Source organism: Carcharodon carcharias, chromosome 2 (assembly GCF_017639515.1).
Source record: "Carcharodon carcharias isolate sCarCar2 chromosome 2, sCarCar2.pri, whole genome shotgun sequence".
Taxonomy (NCBI): Eukaryota; Metazoa; Chordata; class Chondrichthyes; order Lamniformes; family Lamnidae; genus Carcharodon; species Carcharodon carcharias.
Genome location: NC_054468.1, coordinates 52,180,265 through 52,193,821, shown reverse-complemented (window position 1 = coordinate 52,193,821; position 13,557 = coordinate 52,180,265). Strand labels below are relative to the sequence as shown.

General features: G+C 39.2%; 1 protein-coding gene across 4 annotated transcripts in view; it reads left to right on the top strand.

The window, feature by feature from the left end:
• The window catches only part of si:ch211-51h4.2, a 432,821-nt gene that overhangs the window by 110,236 nt on the left and 309,028 nt on the right, over positions 1–13,557 (top strand). For all 4 annotated transcript variants that reach the window (XM_041210942.1, XM_041210945.1, XM_041210934.1 and 1 more), the window contains one exon: positions 3,431–3,566. In XM_041210942.1, the coding sequence (XP_041066876.1) occupies positions 3,431–3,566 (136 nt within the window). The remainder of the gene's footprint in view (positions 1–3,430; positions 3,567–13,557) is intronic.

Sequence of the window (13,557 nt, the reverse complement as noted above, 5' to 3'; positions counted from 1 at the left end):
ACCACCGCTGCCACAGCCTCCTAAACCGGATTGGTGATATTGCTGCCACTGCAGTGGCCAGAGTGGGGGTGGAGGACATCTCGGCTGTTTAAGTTTGGTAACCTGATGTTATTAGACTCTCGCCTCTGAGTCATAAGATTCCGGATTCAAGTCCTCCTCTAGGACTGGAGCACAAAAATCAAGGTTAACACTGCAGTATCGAGGGAGCTATCAGAGGCACCATCTTTCACAGTATTCACATGGCGTTACGTTCTAAGAATGCAACACTGAATTGTGGGGGGGGGGCTGCAGTCTTCTTGCCTTTCGGGGCCATGTCTCTGTGCAACAGCCTTGGGCTGGAAGCACTAAGAGGTGTGCGTGTGGCTGCACTCTAAATATGGCGTCTGGCCTGATGAAGCGGCGAGGTGATGGCATGGTGGACGATTGAGAGCCCGCCCACCATCAAAATGGCGTGTTTCCCGGGAATGCATGTTAATGAGGTGTGATTGGGATGATACGAAGTGAGAATCCACCATTGCAGCTCGTGGGTAAAATGTTCTTTTTCCTGCCCACTACCACACTTAGTGCAAATCTGGGACGATTCTGTCTTTAGTCACTTCAATCATTAACATTTTCCACATTAATCACATATAGTTTTATAAAATTGTAACATATCAATTACAGAAAAATGTCTATTATTGAAAATCATGGCTATGGCACATACTTATGTTCGCAAGTTTTTGTTCTTGTTTTACTTTTTATGTCAATGTTTAAACCAACGTTTACTATGGAATCTAATGCTTATAGAAATATTTGTAATGGGGAAAGTGTATCTATACATGCCAACACTTTGCAATAAATGTATTATAATGTGAAATTCCACCAAATATAGCACAAGCCCTCATAAACCAAATACTATTGAATATAGCACAAGCCATTTGCAATTAAAAAATAGGAATGATGTAGAAATTGGATCTTCTTGTGTCTGTTTTATGCCCACAGCTACACACTGCCGCCTGGGGCATAATTCAATAAAAAGCAAAATCAGGCCGGATGTAAAACTGTTGGCCAATCCATTCCTGTCAGCTTCCCCATCGGGAAGTTTAGGTTATAATTACCCCCAAATATAAAAGAATTTTTTTTTTTGCAATTGTTTCCTCTGTTTAACTTTGTTCACCTGATGTTATTAGAATCTTGCCTCTTGAGTCATAAGATTTTGGGTTCAAGTCCTACCCTAGGACCAGAGCACAAAAATGAAGGTTAACACTGCAGTATCAAGGGAGCTGTCAGAGGTACCATCTTTCAGATGAGACTTTAAACCGAGGCCCCATCTAACCTCATCCCTGGCATTATTACAAAAAAGACCAGATGAGTTACCCCATTGTCCTGGCCAATGTTTATTCTTCAACCAACATTAGAAAAACAGATCGTCTGATCATTATCACATTGCTGTTTGTGGGGGTTTGACGAGAGCAAATTGGCTGCTGTGTTCCGCACATTATAACATTGACTACACTTGTAAATTGTGAAGCATTTTGAGCTGTCTGGTGGTTGTGAAAAGTGCTGTATAAATGCAAGTTTTTCCCAAGAAATAATTTAAAAAGCTTGCTGTGCTCCTATTTTGTTCACTCTGAAGTCAATTTTTTAGGAGTTACCCTTTGTGGTTATGATTAACAACTTGTTAGCATTAATTTTCACAGGTATGTGATTTACCTTTCCAAAAATGAATTTGATCTGTATGAAGATGAACCTGGTGGAAACTGTCCATCCCCCTTCTCCACCATCCATATGAGTTTTATTTCCAAAAATTCTTAAGGTTTTTTTTTTATCATTTAATGATTTATTGGTATGAATATCTGACCAGTTTTGAAATAGTCATTTTACAAAGTCATTGCTAGGATGCTGTGGTCAGCCTCGCCAGTCAAGACGTATATCAGTAATTTGTTTCTCATTTGGAAAACTATTATTTTATGAAAACATCTAAATGAGCATTGAGAAAAGCAATTTCTAGCTTGTCTCGCTCCTGCTCATGAAAATAATAGCAACCAAATGAATGCTAAAGAACAGTGATTACCAATAGGGCAGCTTTTCTCAAATACCATGTGACTGGTTCCAATGAGTGGCAGTTTTTCAGTGTTCTCAATGTGGTACGTAATCAATAACCACCAGATTAAATGCTGCTAAAATTGCTCCAAGTGGAACTATTTTTTGACCAATTACAGAACTCGTCTGAATTGTTGGTAGATCAAAATAATATATCTGTAAATTAATCCATTTCATTTGTATTTTACTCATTGATTAAATAGAGATAATTGGAGTCTCAAACATAAATATTCCTGAAATTTGAATTTGATGCTTCAGTCCATGCGGTTTCATGCTCAGATGCAGTGTACAGTATGCATGAAACTCTGCAGCTCTTGACATATAAAAAGCTTTCCTGTCACTTTCCAAAGAAAAAGCACTATATCAATTCTAGCTATTTCTAAATTGAATGTTAAAAGGAAAAATATTAACTGTTGGTATTTTTAATTATAGTTCAGTATTATGTCAGACAAAGTTTGTCATTTTAAGTGATTTGTGTTCATTACAACTTAATATTTATATGACTGATACTGCAGAATAGTCTTCAATGTGTTTGTAACCTCAGTGGTTTTAATTTCTGCCAATGAAGCATGCCTGACCCATCAGTTCCGATGCAAAGTATGATAATTAACCTTTCCTTCATCTTAAATAAAAGCAAAATACTGAGGGTATTGGAAACCTGAAATAAAATTGGAAAATGCTGGAATCACTTAGTTGGTCAAGCAACATCTGAGGGAGTGAGAAACAGTGTTAATGTTTTAAGCCAATGATCTATCATCAACTCTGGATTAAGGAAATTATGTGACATAAGAACACTGACACCCTTTGAGGAGTAGGCCATAGCTTTGGTAGGGAGGCACTCAGCTGCTGTTGGATAGTTACTGCTGCTCAGTGGACATTGAAAGGATATAGACAGTTAACATTGGGGAGGAAAGTTAAGGCACCATCAATTAAGTAAGTTTTAGGGAAATTTTTGAAGCTAGAGAAAAGATGGTAGCAACTCTCACTTTTCCACTTCCTGTCACTGATGATCTTCTGGACCAAACAACAGAACTTTGTTGTGAGTCAAAGCTACAAAGTGGTTATTTTTTTTGCTGACCAGACTGAGCAAATATTTCTGTCTTCTCTTAGTTGCTTCCCATTCTGAGTATCATTAAAAAGATTTGTTTGAAAAGAAAAAAAAATCTTTCCTATTTTTGGTGTAATTTTTCTGTCTTTGGAAGTATTTTGCTTTTACTATTACAGGGTTACTCCAACTGTTTCCAGGAATATTTCTCAATTTTAAAATAATTGCTGTGAGACTGTACTTTCAAATTGTTGCTTATCTAATCATCTTCACCTTTACCATTGTAACTTTTTAAAATTGCAGATCATGTGTTGTTGCACCAGAATAATGGAGTTGACCATTCTGAGGAGGAACAAATGCCAAACTTGCACATTCTGGGTGTCCTTTTCCTGAACAAGTATATGAGTTGCGTTTTCAACCTTCTCCTAATACTACAATTGTAAGCAATTTTTCTCCTCCTCTTAAAAGCCATTATTTTGACCAAACAAAATGTAAAAACAATCGGCAGGTTAAACTGTAAAGATGCCAGTCTTCTATGGCACTTCCTAATCTGGACTGCATTCAGAATTATTGTTAAACGTTTTTGGCTCTATTTAAATCTCTCTCAATTGTTTGATATGTTGTACTTTGGTTCACTTATGTGTTTGTGACATCTTTTGATGATCTGCTTCTATTACTGCTTGTTTGTCCTTACAGCCACACCAACCCCCTCCACTTCTCTCTCTCTCTCCCCCCACCCAAAACCCGCCCCCCCCCCCAACACACCTTAAACCAGCTTATACTTCACCCCTTTCTTGGACTCACTCAAGTTCTGTCGAAGGGTCATGAGGACTCGAAACGTCAACTCTTTTCTTCTCCGCCGATGCTGCCAGACCTGCTGAGTTTTTCCAGGTAATTCTGTTTTTGTTTTGGATTTCCAGCATCCGCAGTTTTTTTGTTTTTGTTTTTGTTTTTATCAATCTAAAGACTTGCCTTGTGACTGAAGTGAGCTTTCGGTAACTTGCTAGGGAAACAAACAGGTAAACTTTATTTGGTAAATTGCTTTGAGGTATGAGGCAATCTTATGCAACGATATTTCAGGTAAATCTTCAAAGCTGGTAGAATACTACAACAGACATTAACTGCAAAATTTGATAAGAACCGAAAACAGGTTCAGGGATCATGATGCACCTGTTGCTTTGGGCTGCCCGCTCATTTACCTGCTTGCAACATGCAGCCATGTTGAATTGCTGCATGGCTGAGCATGGGGTGCAGAATCATGAGAGGCTAATGCAAGTTCAAGGTAGCCTGCACTAGTTAAAACCAGCCTGCACATCTTAAAGGAAAGATGCCTTTTGACTGAAGCTGGTGTTGAAATTCATTCCAGAATAGAGTTTGTGCTGGGAAAGACAGAAGGATGGCTTAACCTGGTAGAGAGCTAGCTCCCAAGTTTTCTGATGCAGCACTGGAGGCCTTGGTGCAGGAGTGCACAGGAAGAAAAAGGTCCTTAATCCATGGGGGCACCAGGAGGAGGCCTTCCAGACAGACACTGTGGAGGCAGCAAATAGCCATTGCGGTCCATGCCAGCTATATAGCCATGAGGACCTGGTTGCAGTGCTGCAAGAAGTTCAATGACCTCACATGGGTGGTCAGTGAATGCATCTTCAATTGCCACATTTCACCAACTGCACCACTAGACAGCATATTGGTTTGGGCAGCTTTTAGTTGTCCAGAGTACCTGGCTGAAATATGTTGGACTTTTTAGGTGTGAAAATCAGGGCTTTTCACTAGCTGGAATGTTGAGTTTGAATATACCAGGTCAAGAGTGGGTCAACCAGAGGTCATAGGGGTGGTGTCTGCAAAAAAGAAAACTACTGACCATTACCAGCACTTTTAAAATCTCACCCGAAGTTGCCTCCCCTCTTCAGGCCTGATCTGCCATCTGGTCGGCCAGCTTTGCACAAGAGGCAACTGACCTTTGCTCTTCCAGAATGACAAACTGGCATGTCGGTTTTATTCCCACAGCTCAGCAGTGGCAATTGAAGCTCAGGCTCAGGCTGACATGAGCAGCTGTTCTGCTGACTTCACACCTGTTTAAGACACAACTCAAGTTTCTGCCCCAATGAATGTATTTTGAGCCATGCCTTATTTGTTGAGACTTCTCTTGTAGAATTTGATAACCATTTTGAGGGAACAAAGACTAAGGGCGCAATTCTCCGGTTGGCGAGCAGCGGCGGGACCCACTCGCCGATGCGTAAAATCATGCACAGTGACATCGGGCATGCGTCCCGACGTCACTGTGCGTCATTTAGATTGTCAGTTCGGCGGGCATGCAGCCGACTCGGCTGCGTGTCCGCCAAACTGTCAAAAGCCTATTAAGACCATTTAAATAGTCATTAGCTCAATTAAATGAGCTGCCCGTCCAACCTTAAGGTTGGCGGGCAGCTGAAGAGCCCCAGGCAGTCTTTGCATTTTTCATGAAACCTCATCCACGGGTGGGATGAGGTTTCATGAAGTGTTTTAAAATGTAATAAAAATTTTTACATTAATTCTTTGACATGTCCCGGCTCATGTGACAGCGCTACATGAGGGGACATGTTTCAAAAGTTTTTTCCTTCCTTTATTTAATCTTCCACATTGACAAACAGATCTCCCTGCGGCATGGATCTCTGTGCTCTTTCGCACGCATGTGCACAATAGAGCGCAGGGAACCACTCAGGGAATTGCCCTCCCGCGCCCACAGAGGGAGCGCTCAGCGCTTCCGGGCGCGCATCACGATGGGTGGGCCTTAATTGGCCTGCCCATGTAAAATGGCGACGTGTCCCTGATCGGGGGCACTGATCGGGTTTGCGTCCGCCCCGGCACAACCTCCCCCCTCCAGACAGGAGGGAAATTTTTTCCCTAAGATAAGTGCCCCGAATCTCTCTGAATCATTTCTGCACTCAAGCGTAGAGTGGTATACCACTCTTCAGGGACTGCCATTCTCCAAAATAAGAGGCAGTATCACCATGGTGAGGCACACAAACAAAGTAATTTGCGCTCCTGAATCTTTCATTGTACATTTAGAAAGTCATCAGCCTATGACACATGCACACTCTGTCAGTGAAGAAATGACAGCTGTGAAAAACATACTAAAAGCAAAGGTTAAAAAATAGCTTGTGAAAGCAACAAATCTGAAATAAGAATAGAAAATGCTGGAAAAACAAACTAGGTCCATCAGCGCAAAAAAGGAAATGTTAGGTTAGGGTTTCTGGTAGCTGCATCAGATGAAGTCCCTTTGTTAATTCTAATGATGGGTCTTTACCTGAAATGATAACTTACTTTACTTTTCAGAGACTGATAAACTAGTGATTTTTCATGTTTTCAACTGTCTGTTTCTTTGAAAATATTGCGAAAGTCTATCGTCCCATAACTCTTGACAAAATTTGATAGAAAACCTGCCAACACTGGGGAATTTTCCATGAGTGCTCTTTTTAATTCCTTTCTGCAGTTCTTTAGTAGCCTCACCTTGACTGGATAGATAATAAAGACATTATTATACTCAGAAGAACTTTAAAAAAACATTATTTCTTCATTTTATGGCTTATCATTGTTAAACTGAAGCCAGAAGTAAACCATAAATGACTACATTGCAGCAAATTCAGATTTAATATAAAGTGCTAATTATGCAAACAGTATAATGTGTCATTTTCATTCCTGTGAGGGAAATGAAACAAAATACTTCTTGTGACATGAAAACTGAGAAGTTTGTTTTTGCGTTTTGATATTGTCCCAGTTTAGCCAATATATCAAAGCTCAAAAGCTGGGGGAAAAAATCGCAACATTTTGAATATTAGCATGCTCACCAATGTTTTCCCAAAGCTGTGTGTCCATTGTCATGCAGCAGCCTGGAAGGAACCACACTGGCCTTGTTCCAGTGTCCATGCAAAAAAAACTTAAAAGGTACCATGCCTTGAAGTAACTGGCTGTACTGAGATAACTGGCTGCTCTCAACAACAAAACTTTACAGGGATCATTGATGCTCATTGATATTCTCAATTATTTACAGGTTGTGTAGTACACAATTATAAGAATTTTCAATTCTAGTGCAGGAATGCAACATCTGACAATCTTTGTTTCCAACTATTGTATTGAAATCCAGATTATATATTCTCATGTTCTAATCATATTCTTTCTTTCTTCCTGCCTCTGTGCCTTGTTCACCCTCTCATTCCATCTGTTGTCCTCTGTCTTTCAGTCTGCTTCTCATTCCATTCTTTATTCTTTTTGGTCCTCAGTCCATCATTTTTCTCTGTCTCTGACTCTCGTTTGCTCTTACTTACTGAAGGCAACCTTGGCATTTCCATTCCAGGTAACAGCACTTAGTCTGTTAAGTGTTGTAGAAGATGACAATGTACTATTGATTTGTGTTTGTAGCAGGGATAGTGCAGCTCTTTGTGTGCTGCAAGTCCTGTCACATGTTTTTACTGTGGATGCAACACTACAGCTACACTTGTTATTACTATATCTAAAATAGATCAAAAATGATACAATCACATGGGGAAAAATTTTCCCCCTGTTGGGCGGGAAGCGCAGAAGCGGGCGCAGGCGGGCAAGCCTCAGATCGGTGCCTCCGATTGGGGGTGCGCTGCCATTCTATATGGGCGTACCAATTAAGGACCGCCCAGCGTGACATCCGCTATGTGCTCCCTGTGCGGGCAGGGGGTTTTCCCTCAGCCAGGAATGCGCTCTTTTGCACACGCGCACGAAAGAGTGCACAAATCTCCCTGAGGCTAAGTGCTGCCTCAGGGAGATCAGCTCCGATCTAAAACTTTTAATAAGCATGTTTAAAAATTTTCCCTGCCATGAATCCTCATGAAACCTCATCCCTTAAGGTTGGACGGGCTTGTCCATTAATGACTTTAATTAGTTTTTCAATGGCATCAATAGGCCGTTGACAGGTCGGCAGCCATGCAGCTGACCTGGCTGCACCCCTGCCGACCTAAACATGGAAATGACGCGGTGTGATGTCGGGAGTTCCACCCGACATCATCCCACATCATTTTACGTGTCAGTGTGTGGGCCCCACCCCTGGCTCGCCGACCAGAAGATCCTGCCCATGCACTTCCCAACTGTCAACCTGTGCACTTGCAATATGGAGCCTCACCTTTAGGAAAACATTTTGGAAATTTGCATGCAGCCCACCATTTTCCATCTATCCATATTATTCAATGAAAAATTGTAAACTGCTTGGCACAATTCCCTGATAAATTTTCCATGCTTTTAAGTTTAAACAGGGTGGGAAAGTGAGTGGAAAAGGTGCCCTGTAAAGTTATGTGTTCTTATTAATATTTGAAGTCTTCAGCCTCTTTAAAAGACTCTGCTTCCAGCTGATATTCTTCCCACTGATTTCACTCTGTGCCTGCAGTTCACTGGATACTACATTTGAGTGAATGCAGTTAGAATTTCATAGCATATATCTGGGAGATTCTTTCCATATACTATTTTAAGAGTCCCTTTCCACTTGAGTTATTTTTTTAAATTTAGATTATTAGTATTCATGATTTAGTTTTTTTTACAAAGTTAAGCAATTAGACAATTAACAAGTATTTAATAACTTGGACAGAAAGTAAATCACACCCCCTTTCAGTTAAGTCAAAAAGTCTAAGGTTTTTTGCATGTGCAACCTAATAACACGAACCATTAGCATTACAGTTTATTGTGAGATAAATAATGTTTATCAGAAGAAAATTCTAGAAATTGTCAGTTGTGAACAAGAATAACCGTTCAATGCATGCAATAAACAAGCTGCAGAATGAATTTAAAAAACTGTTCAAAGTTTCAGATTTAATTTATTGATGTTTAAACCCTATTTCAAAAATCAAACTTCTTCCAGAGACAGAAAAAAAAGAATAACTCCATGGTTGTTCTACCTGCACATTCAGTAACAATTATTATGCAATGGAAATAAATTTTTATTTCTCTGTACAGATTTTAAAATTAAATCTAAAATAGTTTCTTTGCTTATCATACAACGATTTACAGTTTGTTCAACTAAATTATATGAAAAAATATAAACTTAAGATGTTTTGTGAATTTAAATTTCACATGATAGTTCTTTATAACATTCTTTTATAATTCAGCAAGAAACTTGTGTAGAGCAAGATAGACAAACTCATATTTTCATTATGTACTTATTAATGTTTTGTGAAGTTATTTTATACAATAAATTCTAGAACAATATGTTAAGGAACCTATTGGGAACAGGCCACTTTAGATCAAGAGCTGTACAATGAGACAGAGCCAACTGGTAATCTAATATTAAAGGAATCTCTAGGGAAAAGTGATCATAATATGATGGCATTTCATATTAACTTGAGTGTGATGTAATTAAGTCTTGAAATTGGGCTCTTAAATTTAAACAAAGCCAATTATGGAGGTTATGGCGTGAGTTTGTTGAGGTAGGGATTGGGAAATTAAGTTAAAAGATACAACATTAGATAGGCAAAGGCAAGCATTTAAAGAAATAATCCATAATTTTTAGTTAATATACATCTCCTTGAGAAACCAAACACCATTGAAAAAGTGGTATTGCCATGCCAAGCTAGAGAAAATAAGAATAGGATTAGATTAAAGAACAAATTTAGTATTGCCAAAAAGGGAATTAAGCCTGAGGCTTGGGAGGGTTTTAAAATCAGCAAAAGGTGACCAAGAAATTGATCAAGAAGGAGAAAATAGAATGTGAAAGTAAACCAGCAAGAAATATAACAGGTTGTAAGAGCCTTTACAAGAATGTAAAAACAAGAGATTAGTGAGAGGAAACAAGTATCCCTTAGAAGTGGAGACTGAAGAAGTTATAATGGGGAATAAAGAAATGATAAACATGTTAAACAAATAATTTGTGTCTGTCTTCAAGGTAGAGGATACAATGATTGTATCAGAAATTGTTGGGAACCCAGAGTCCAATGTGAGTGAGGAACTTGATGGAATTTAAATTAGTAAAGGAAAAGTACTAGAAAAAATAATGAGACTCAAAGCTGACAAATTCCATTAATGATTCCAGATGAGAGGTCGCTGCAGAGTTGGTGAATGCATTGGTTTTGATCTTCCATAATTTTCAAACGGTCCAGGTAAATTGGAAGGTAGCAAATGTTACACTGCTATTTAAGAAAGGATGGAGAAAGGAAACAGAACTATAGGAGAGTTAGCCTTGCATTAGAAGTAGGAAAAATGCTGGGATCTATTACTGAGGACGTGGTAACAGGGCCCTTGGAAAATCAGAGTATGATTAGACAGAGTCAACATGATTTTATGTTAACTTTATTTCAGATATTTGGGGATATAACCAGCCGATTATATAATGGGAAAACAGGGGACGTAGAATAACTGGATTTTCAGAAGGCATTCAACAAGGTGCCACACAGGCGGTTGTTACATAAAATTAGGAATCATGGGATTGGGGGTAATAGCACAGGTTGAGGATTGGTTATTGGACCAACATCAGAGTACAAATAAGCAAGCCATTTTCAGGATGGCAGGGTGTAGAATGTTGCAAGGATCAATGTTGGGGCTCAGCTATTTACAATGTATATTAATGACTTATATGAGGAAACGGAGTATAATGCTGACAGCAAAAAGCTAGGTAGGAAAATAAGTGGTGAGGAGGACACAAAAAATCTGCAAAGGGATATAGACAAGATAAGAGACTGGGCAAAAAGGTGTCAGTTGGGGTCTAATGTGAGTAAGTGTGATATTATCCACTTTGGTAAGAAGAATGAAAAAGCTGAATAGTTTATAGAAAGTGGGATACTAATACGTCCTCGCAGGGAGATTTGCTATTGCTTTTGGGAAGGATTTGATAGATTTGCAAGGGGTTGGGAATCTGAGAGGAAGCTTGGATTCAAGGAAACTGGTAAAAGGAAGTGGATAAGTAGGAAGCAAAAATAGAAGACAGATGAAGCATAGGTAAACATCAAATAGGATCGGAATAGAGAATAATGTTAAAAAATCAGAATTAAAGGCACTCTATCTGAATGCACATAGCATTCACAGAAAGATTGATAATTTGAATGCACAAACGAGGTAAATGGCTATGATTTAATTGCCATTGCGATAAAAAGGAAAAGGAGCTGGGGTAGCACTCTTAAGGGATAAGATCAATAACTTAATAAGAAAGGATCTTAGATCAAAGGATCAAGATGTAGAATCAGTTTGGGTGGAGCTAATAAACAGCAAGGGGCAGCAAACATTGGTGGGAGTTGTTTATAGGCCACCAAGCTGTTGTGGTGATGTTGGACACTGTATAAATCAGGAAATTAGAGATGCATGTAATATGGGCAGTACAGTAATGATGGGTGACTACAATAGACTGGGTTAACCAAATTAGCTAATGCTGTGAAGGAGAAATTTCTGGAATGCGTACGAGATGGATTTCTGGAGCAGTACATTGAGGAGCCAACTAAGGATTGGGCTATTTTGGATTTAATGATGTGTAATGAGAAAGGGCTAATTAATAACCTTGCTATAAAGGAGCCTTCAGAAATGATAAAATTTTGCATTATGTTTGAATGCAATATAGTTTATTCTGAAACTAGCATTTTAAATCTGAAGAAAGGAAATTATGAAGGTATGAGGGGCAAGTTGGCTGTGGTGGATTGGGAAAATACACTAAAAGATTTGACGGTAGACAGGCAATGGCTAGTATTTAAAGGAATACTATACGATCTGCAAAACACCCAAAAGGAAAGGTAAATCAACTATGGTTAATGAAAGAAGTTAAAGATTGCATTAGATCAAAGGAAGTGACTTATAAGGATGCCAGAAAAAGTGATAAGCCTGAGGATTGGGAACCATTTAGAACCAAGCAAAGGAGGACCATGAAACTGATTAAGAAAGGGAAAAGAGAATATGAATGCAAACTAGCGAGGAACATAAAGGTGGATTGTAAAAGCTGCTTTAGGTACATGAAAAGGAAAAGATTAGCCAGGACGAATGTGGGCCCTTTAAAGATTAGGATAGGAGAATTTATAATGGAGAACAGGGAATTGGCAGAGAAACTAAACAGTTACTTTGCATCTGCATGTCTTGGAAGAAGATTCAGAAAATCTCCCAAAAATACGAGACGACCAAGGGACTTGTGAAACTGAGGAACTAAAAGCAATTAGTATTAGTAAAGAGGTAGTGCTTGAAAATTTAACTGGATTGAAGGTTGATAAACCCCCTGGACCAGATGAGCTTCATCCCAGAATGTTGAAGAAGGTGGCTAGAGTGATAATGGATGCATTGTGGTTATCTTTGAAAATTCTATGGATTCTGGAAAGGTTCCTGAGGACTGGAAAGTAGCAAATGTAACCCCACTGTTTGAGAAGGGAGGAAGAGGGAGAACAAAGAACTACAAACCTGTTAGTGTGATGTCAGTAGTAGGGGAAATGTTAGAATCTGTTATATACATGTAATAACTGGACATTTGGGAAAGAATGGTAAAATTGGGCAGAGTCAACATGGATTTATGAAGGGAAAATCATGTTTGACAAACCTGTTGGGAGTTTTTTGAGGATATTACTTGTAGCGCTGATAAAGGAGAACCATTGGATGTGGTGTATTTTGGATTTTCAGAAAGTCCCACACAAGAGGTTAGTAAGTAAGATTAGAGTGCATCTGATTTGGGCAAATATACTGGTATGGATTGAGAATTGGTTAACAGGCAGAAAGAGAGTAGGAATAAACGGATCATTTTCAGTAGTGGGGTACCGCAAGGATCACTACTTGGTCCACAGTTGTTCACAATCTATATAAATGATTTGGATGTGGGGATCAATTGTAATATTTCCAGATGATGCCAAACTAGGTGAGAAACTAAGTTGTGAGGAGGATCTGAGGAGGCTTCAAGAGATTGGACAGCCTAAGTGAATGGGCTAGAACATGGCAGATGGAATATAACATAAAGGTAGAATATTTCTTAAATGGAGAGAGGTTGGGAAATACAGGTGTCCTTGTTTGTGATCCACTAAAAGTATGCATGTGCAGCAAGCAATTAGGAAGGCAAATGGCATCTTGGCATTCATCGCAAGGGGATTAGAGTACAGGAGTAACAATGTCTTGCTGCAGTTGTATAGCACCTTGGTGAGACCTCACCTGGAGTATTGTGTATAGTTTTGGCCTCCGTATCTAAGGAAAAATATACTTGCTATGGAGGGTCACCAGATTAATCCCTGGGATGGTGGGATTGGTTTATGAGGAGAGAATGCAGAAAATGGGTCTGTATTCCTTTGAATTTCAAAGAATGAGGGATGATCTCATTGAAGCTTACAAAATTCTTACAGGATGGATGTAGATATGATGTTTCCCTGATTGGAGAGACTAAAACCAGGGTAGGCTATTTAAGACTGAGATGAGGAGGAATTTCTTCACTCAAGATTGTGGTGAATCTTTGGAATTCTCTACCCCAGAGGGCTGTGAAGGCTCCATCATTG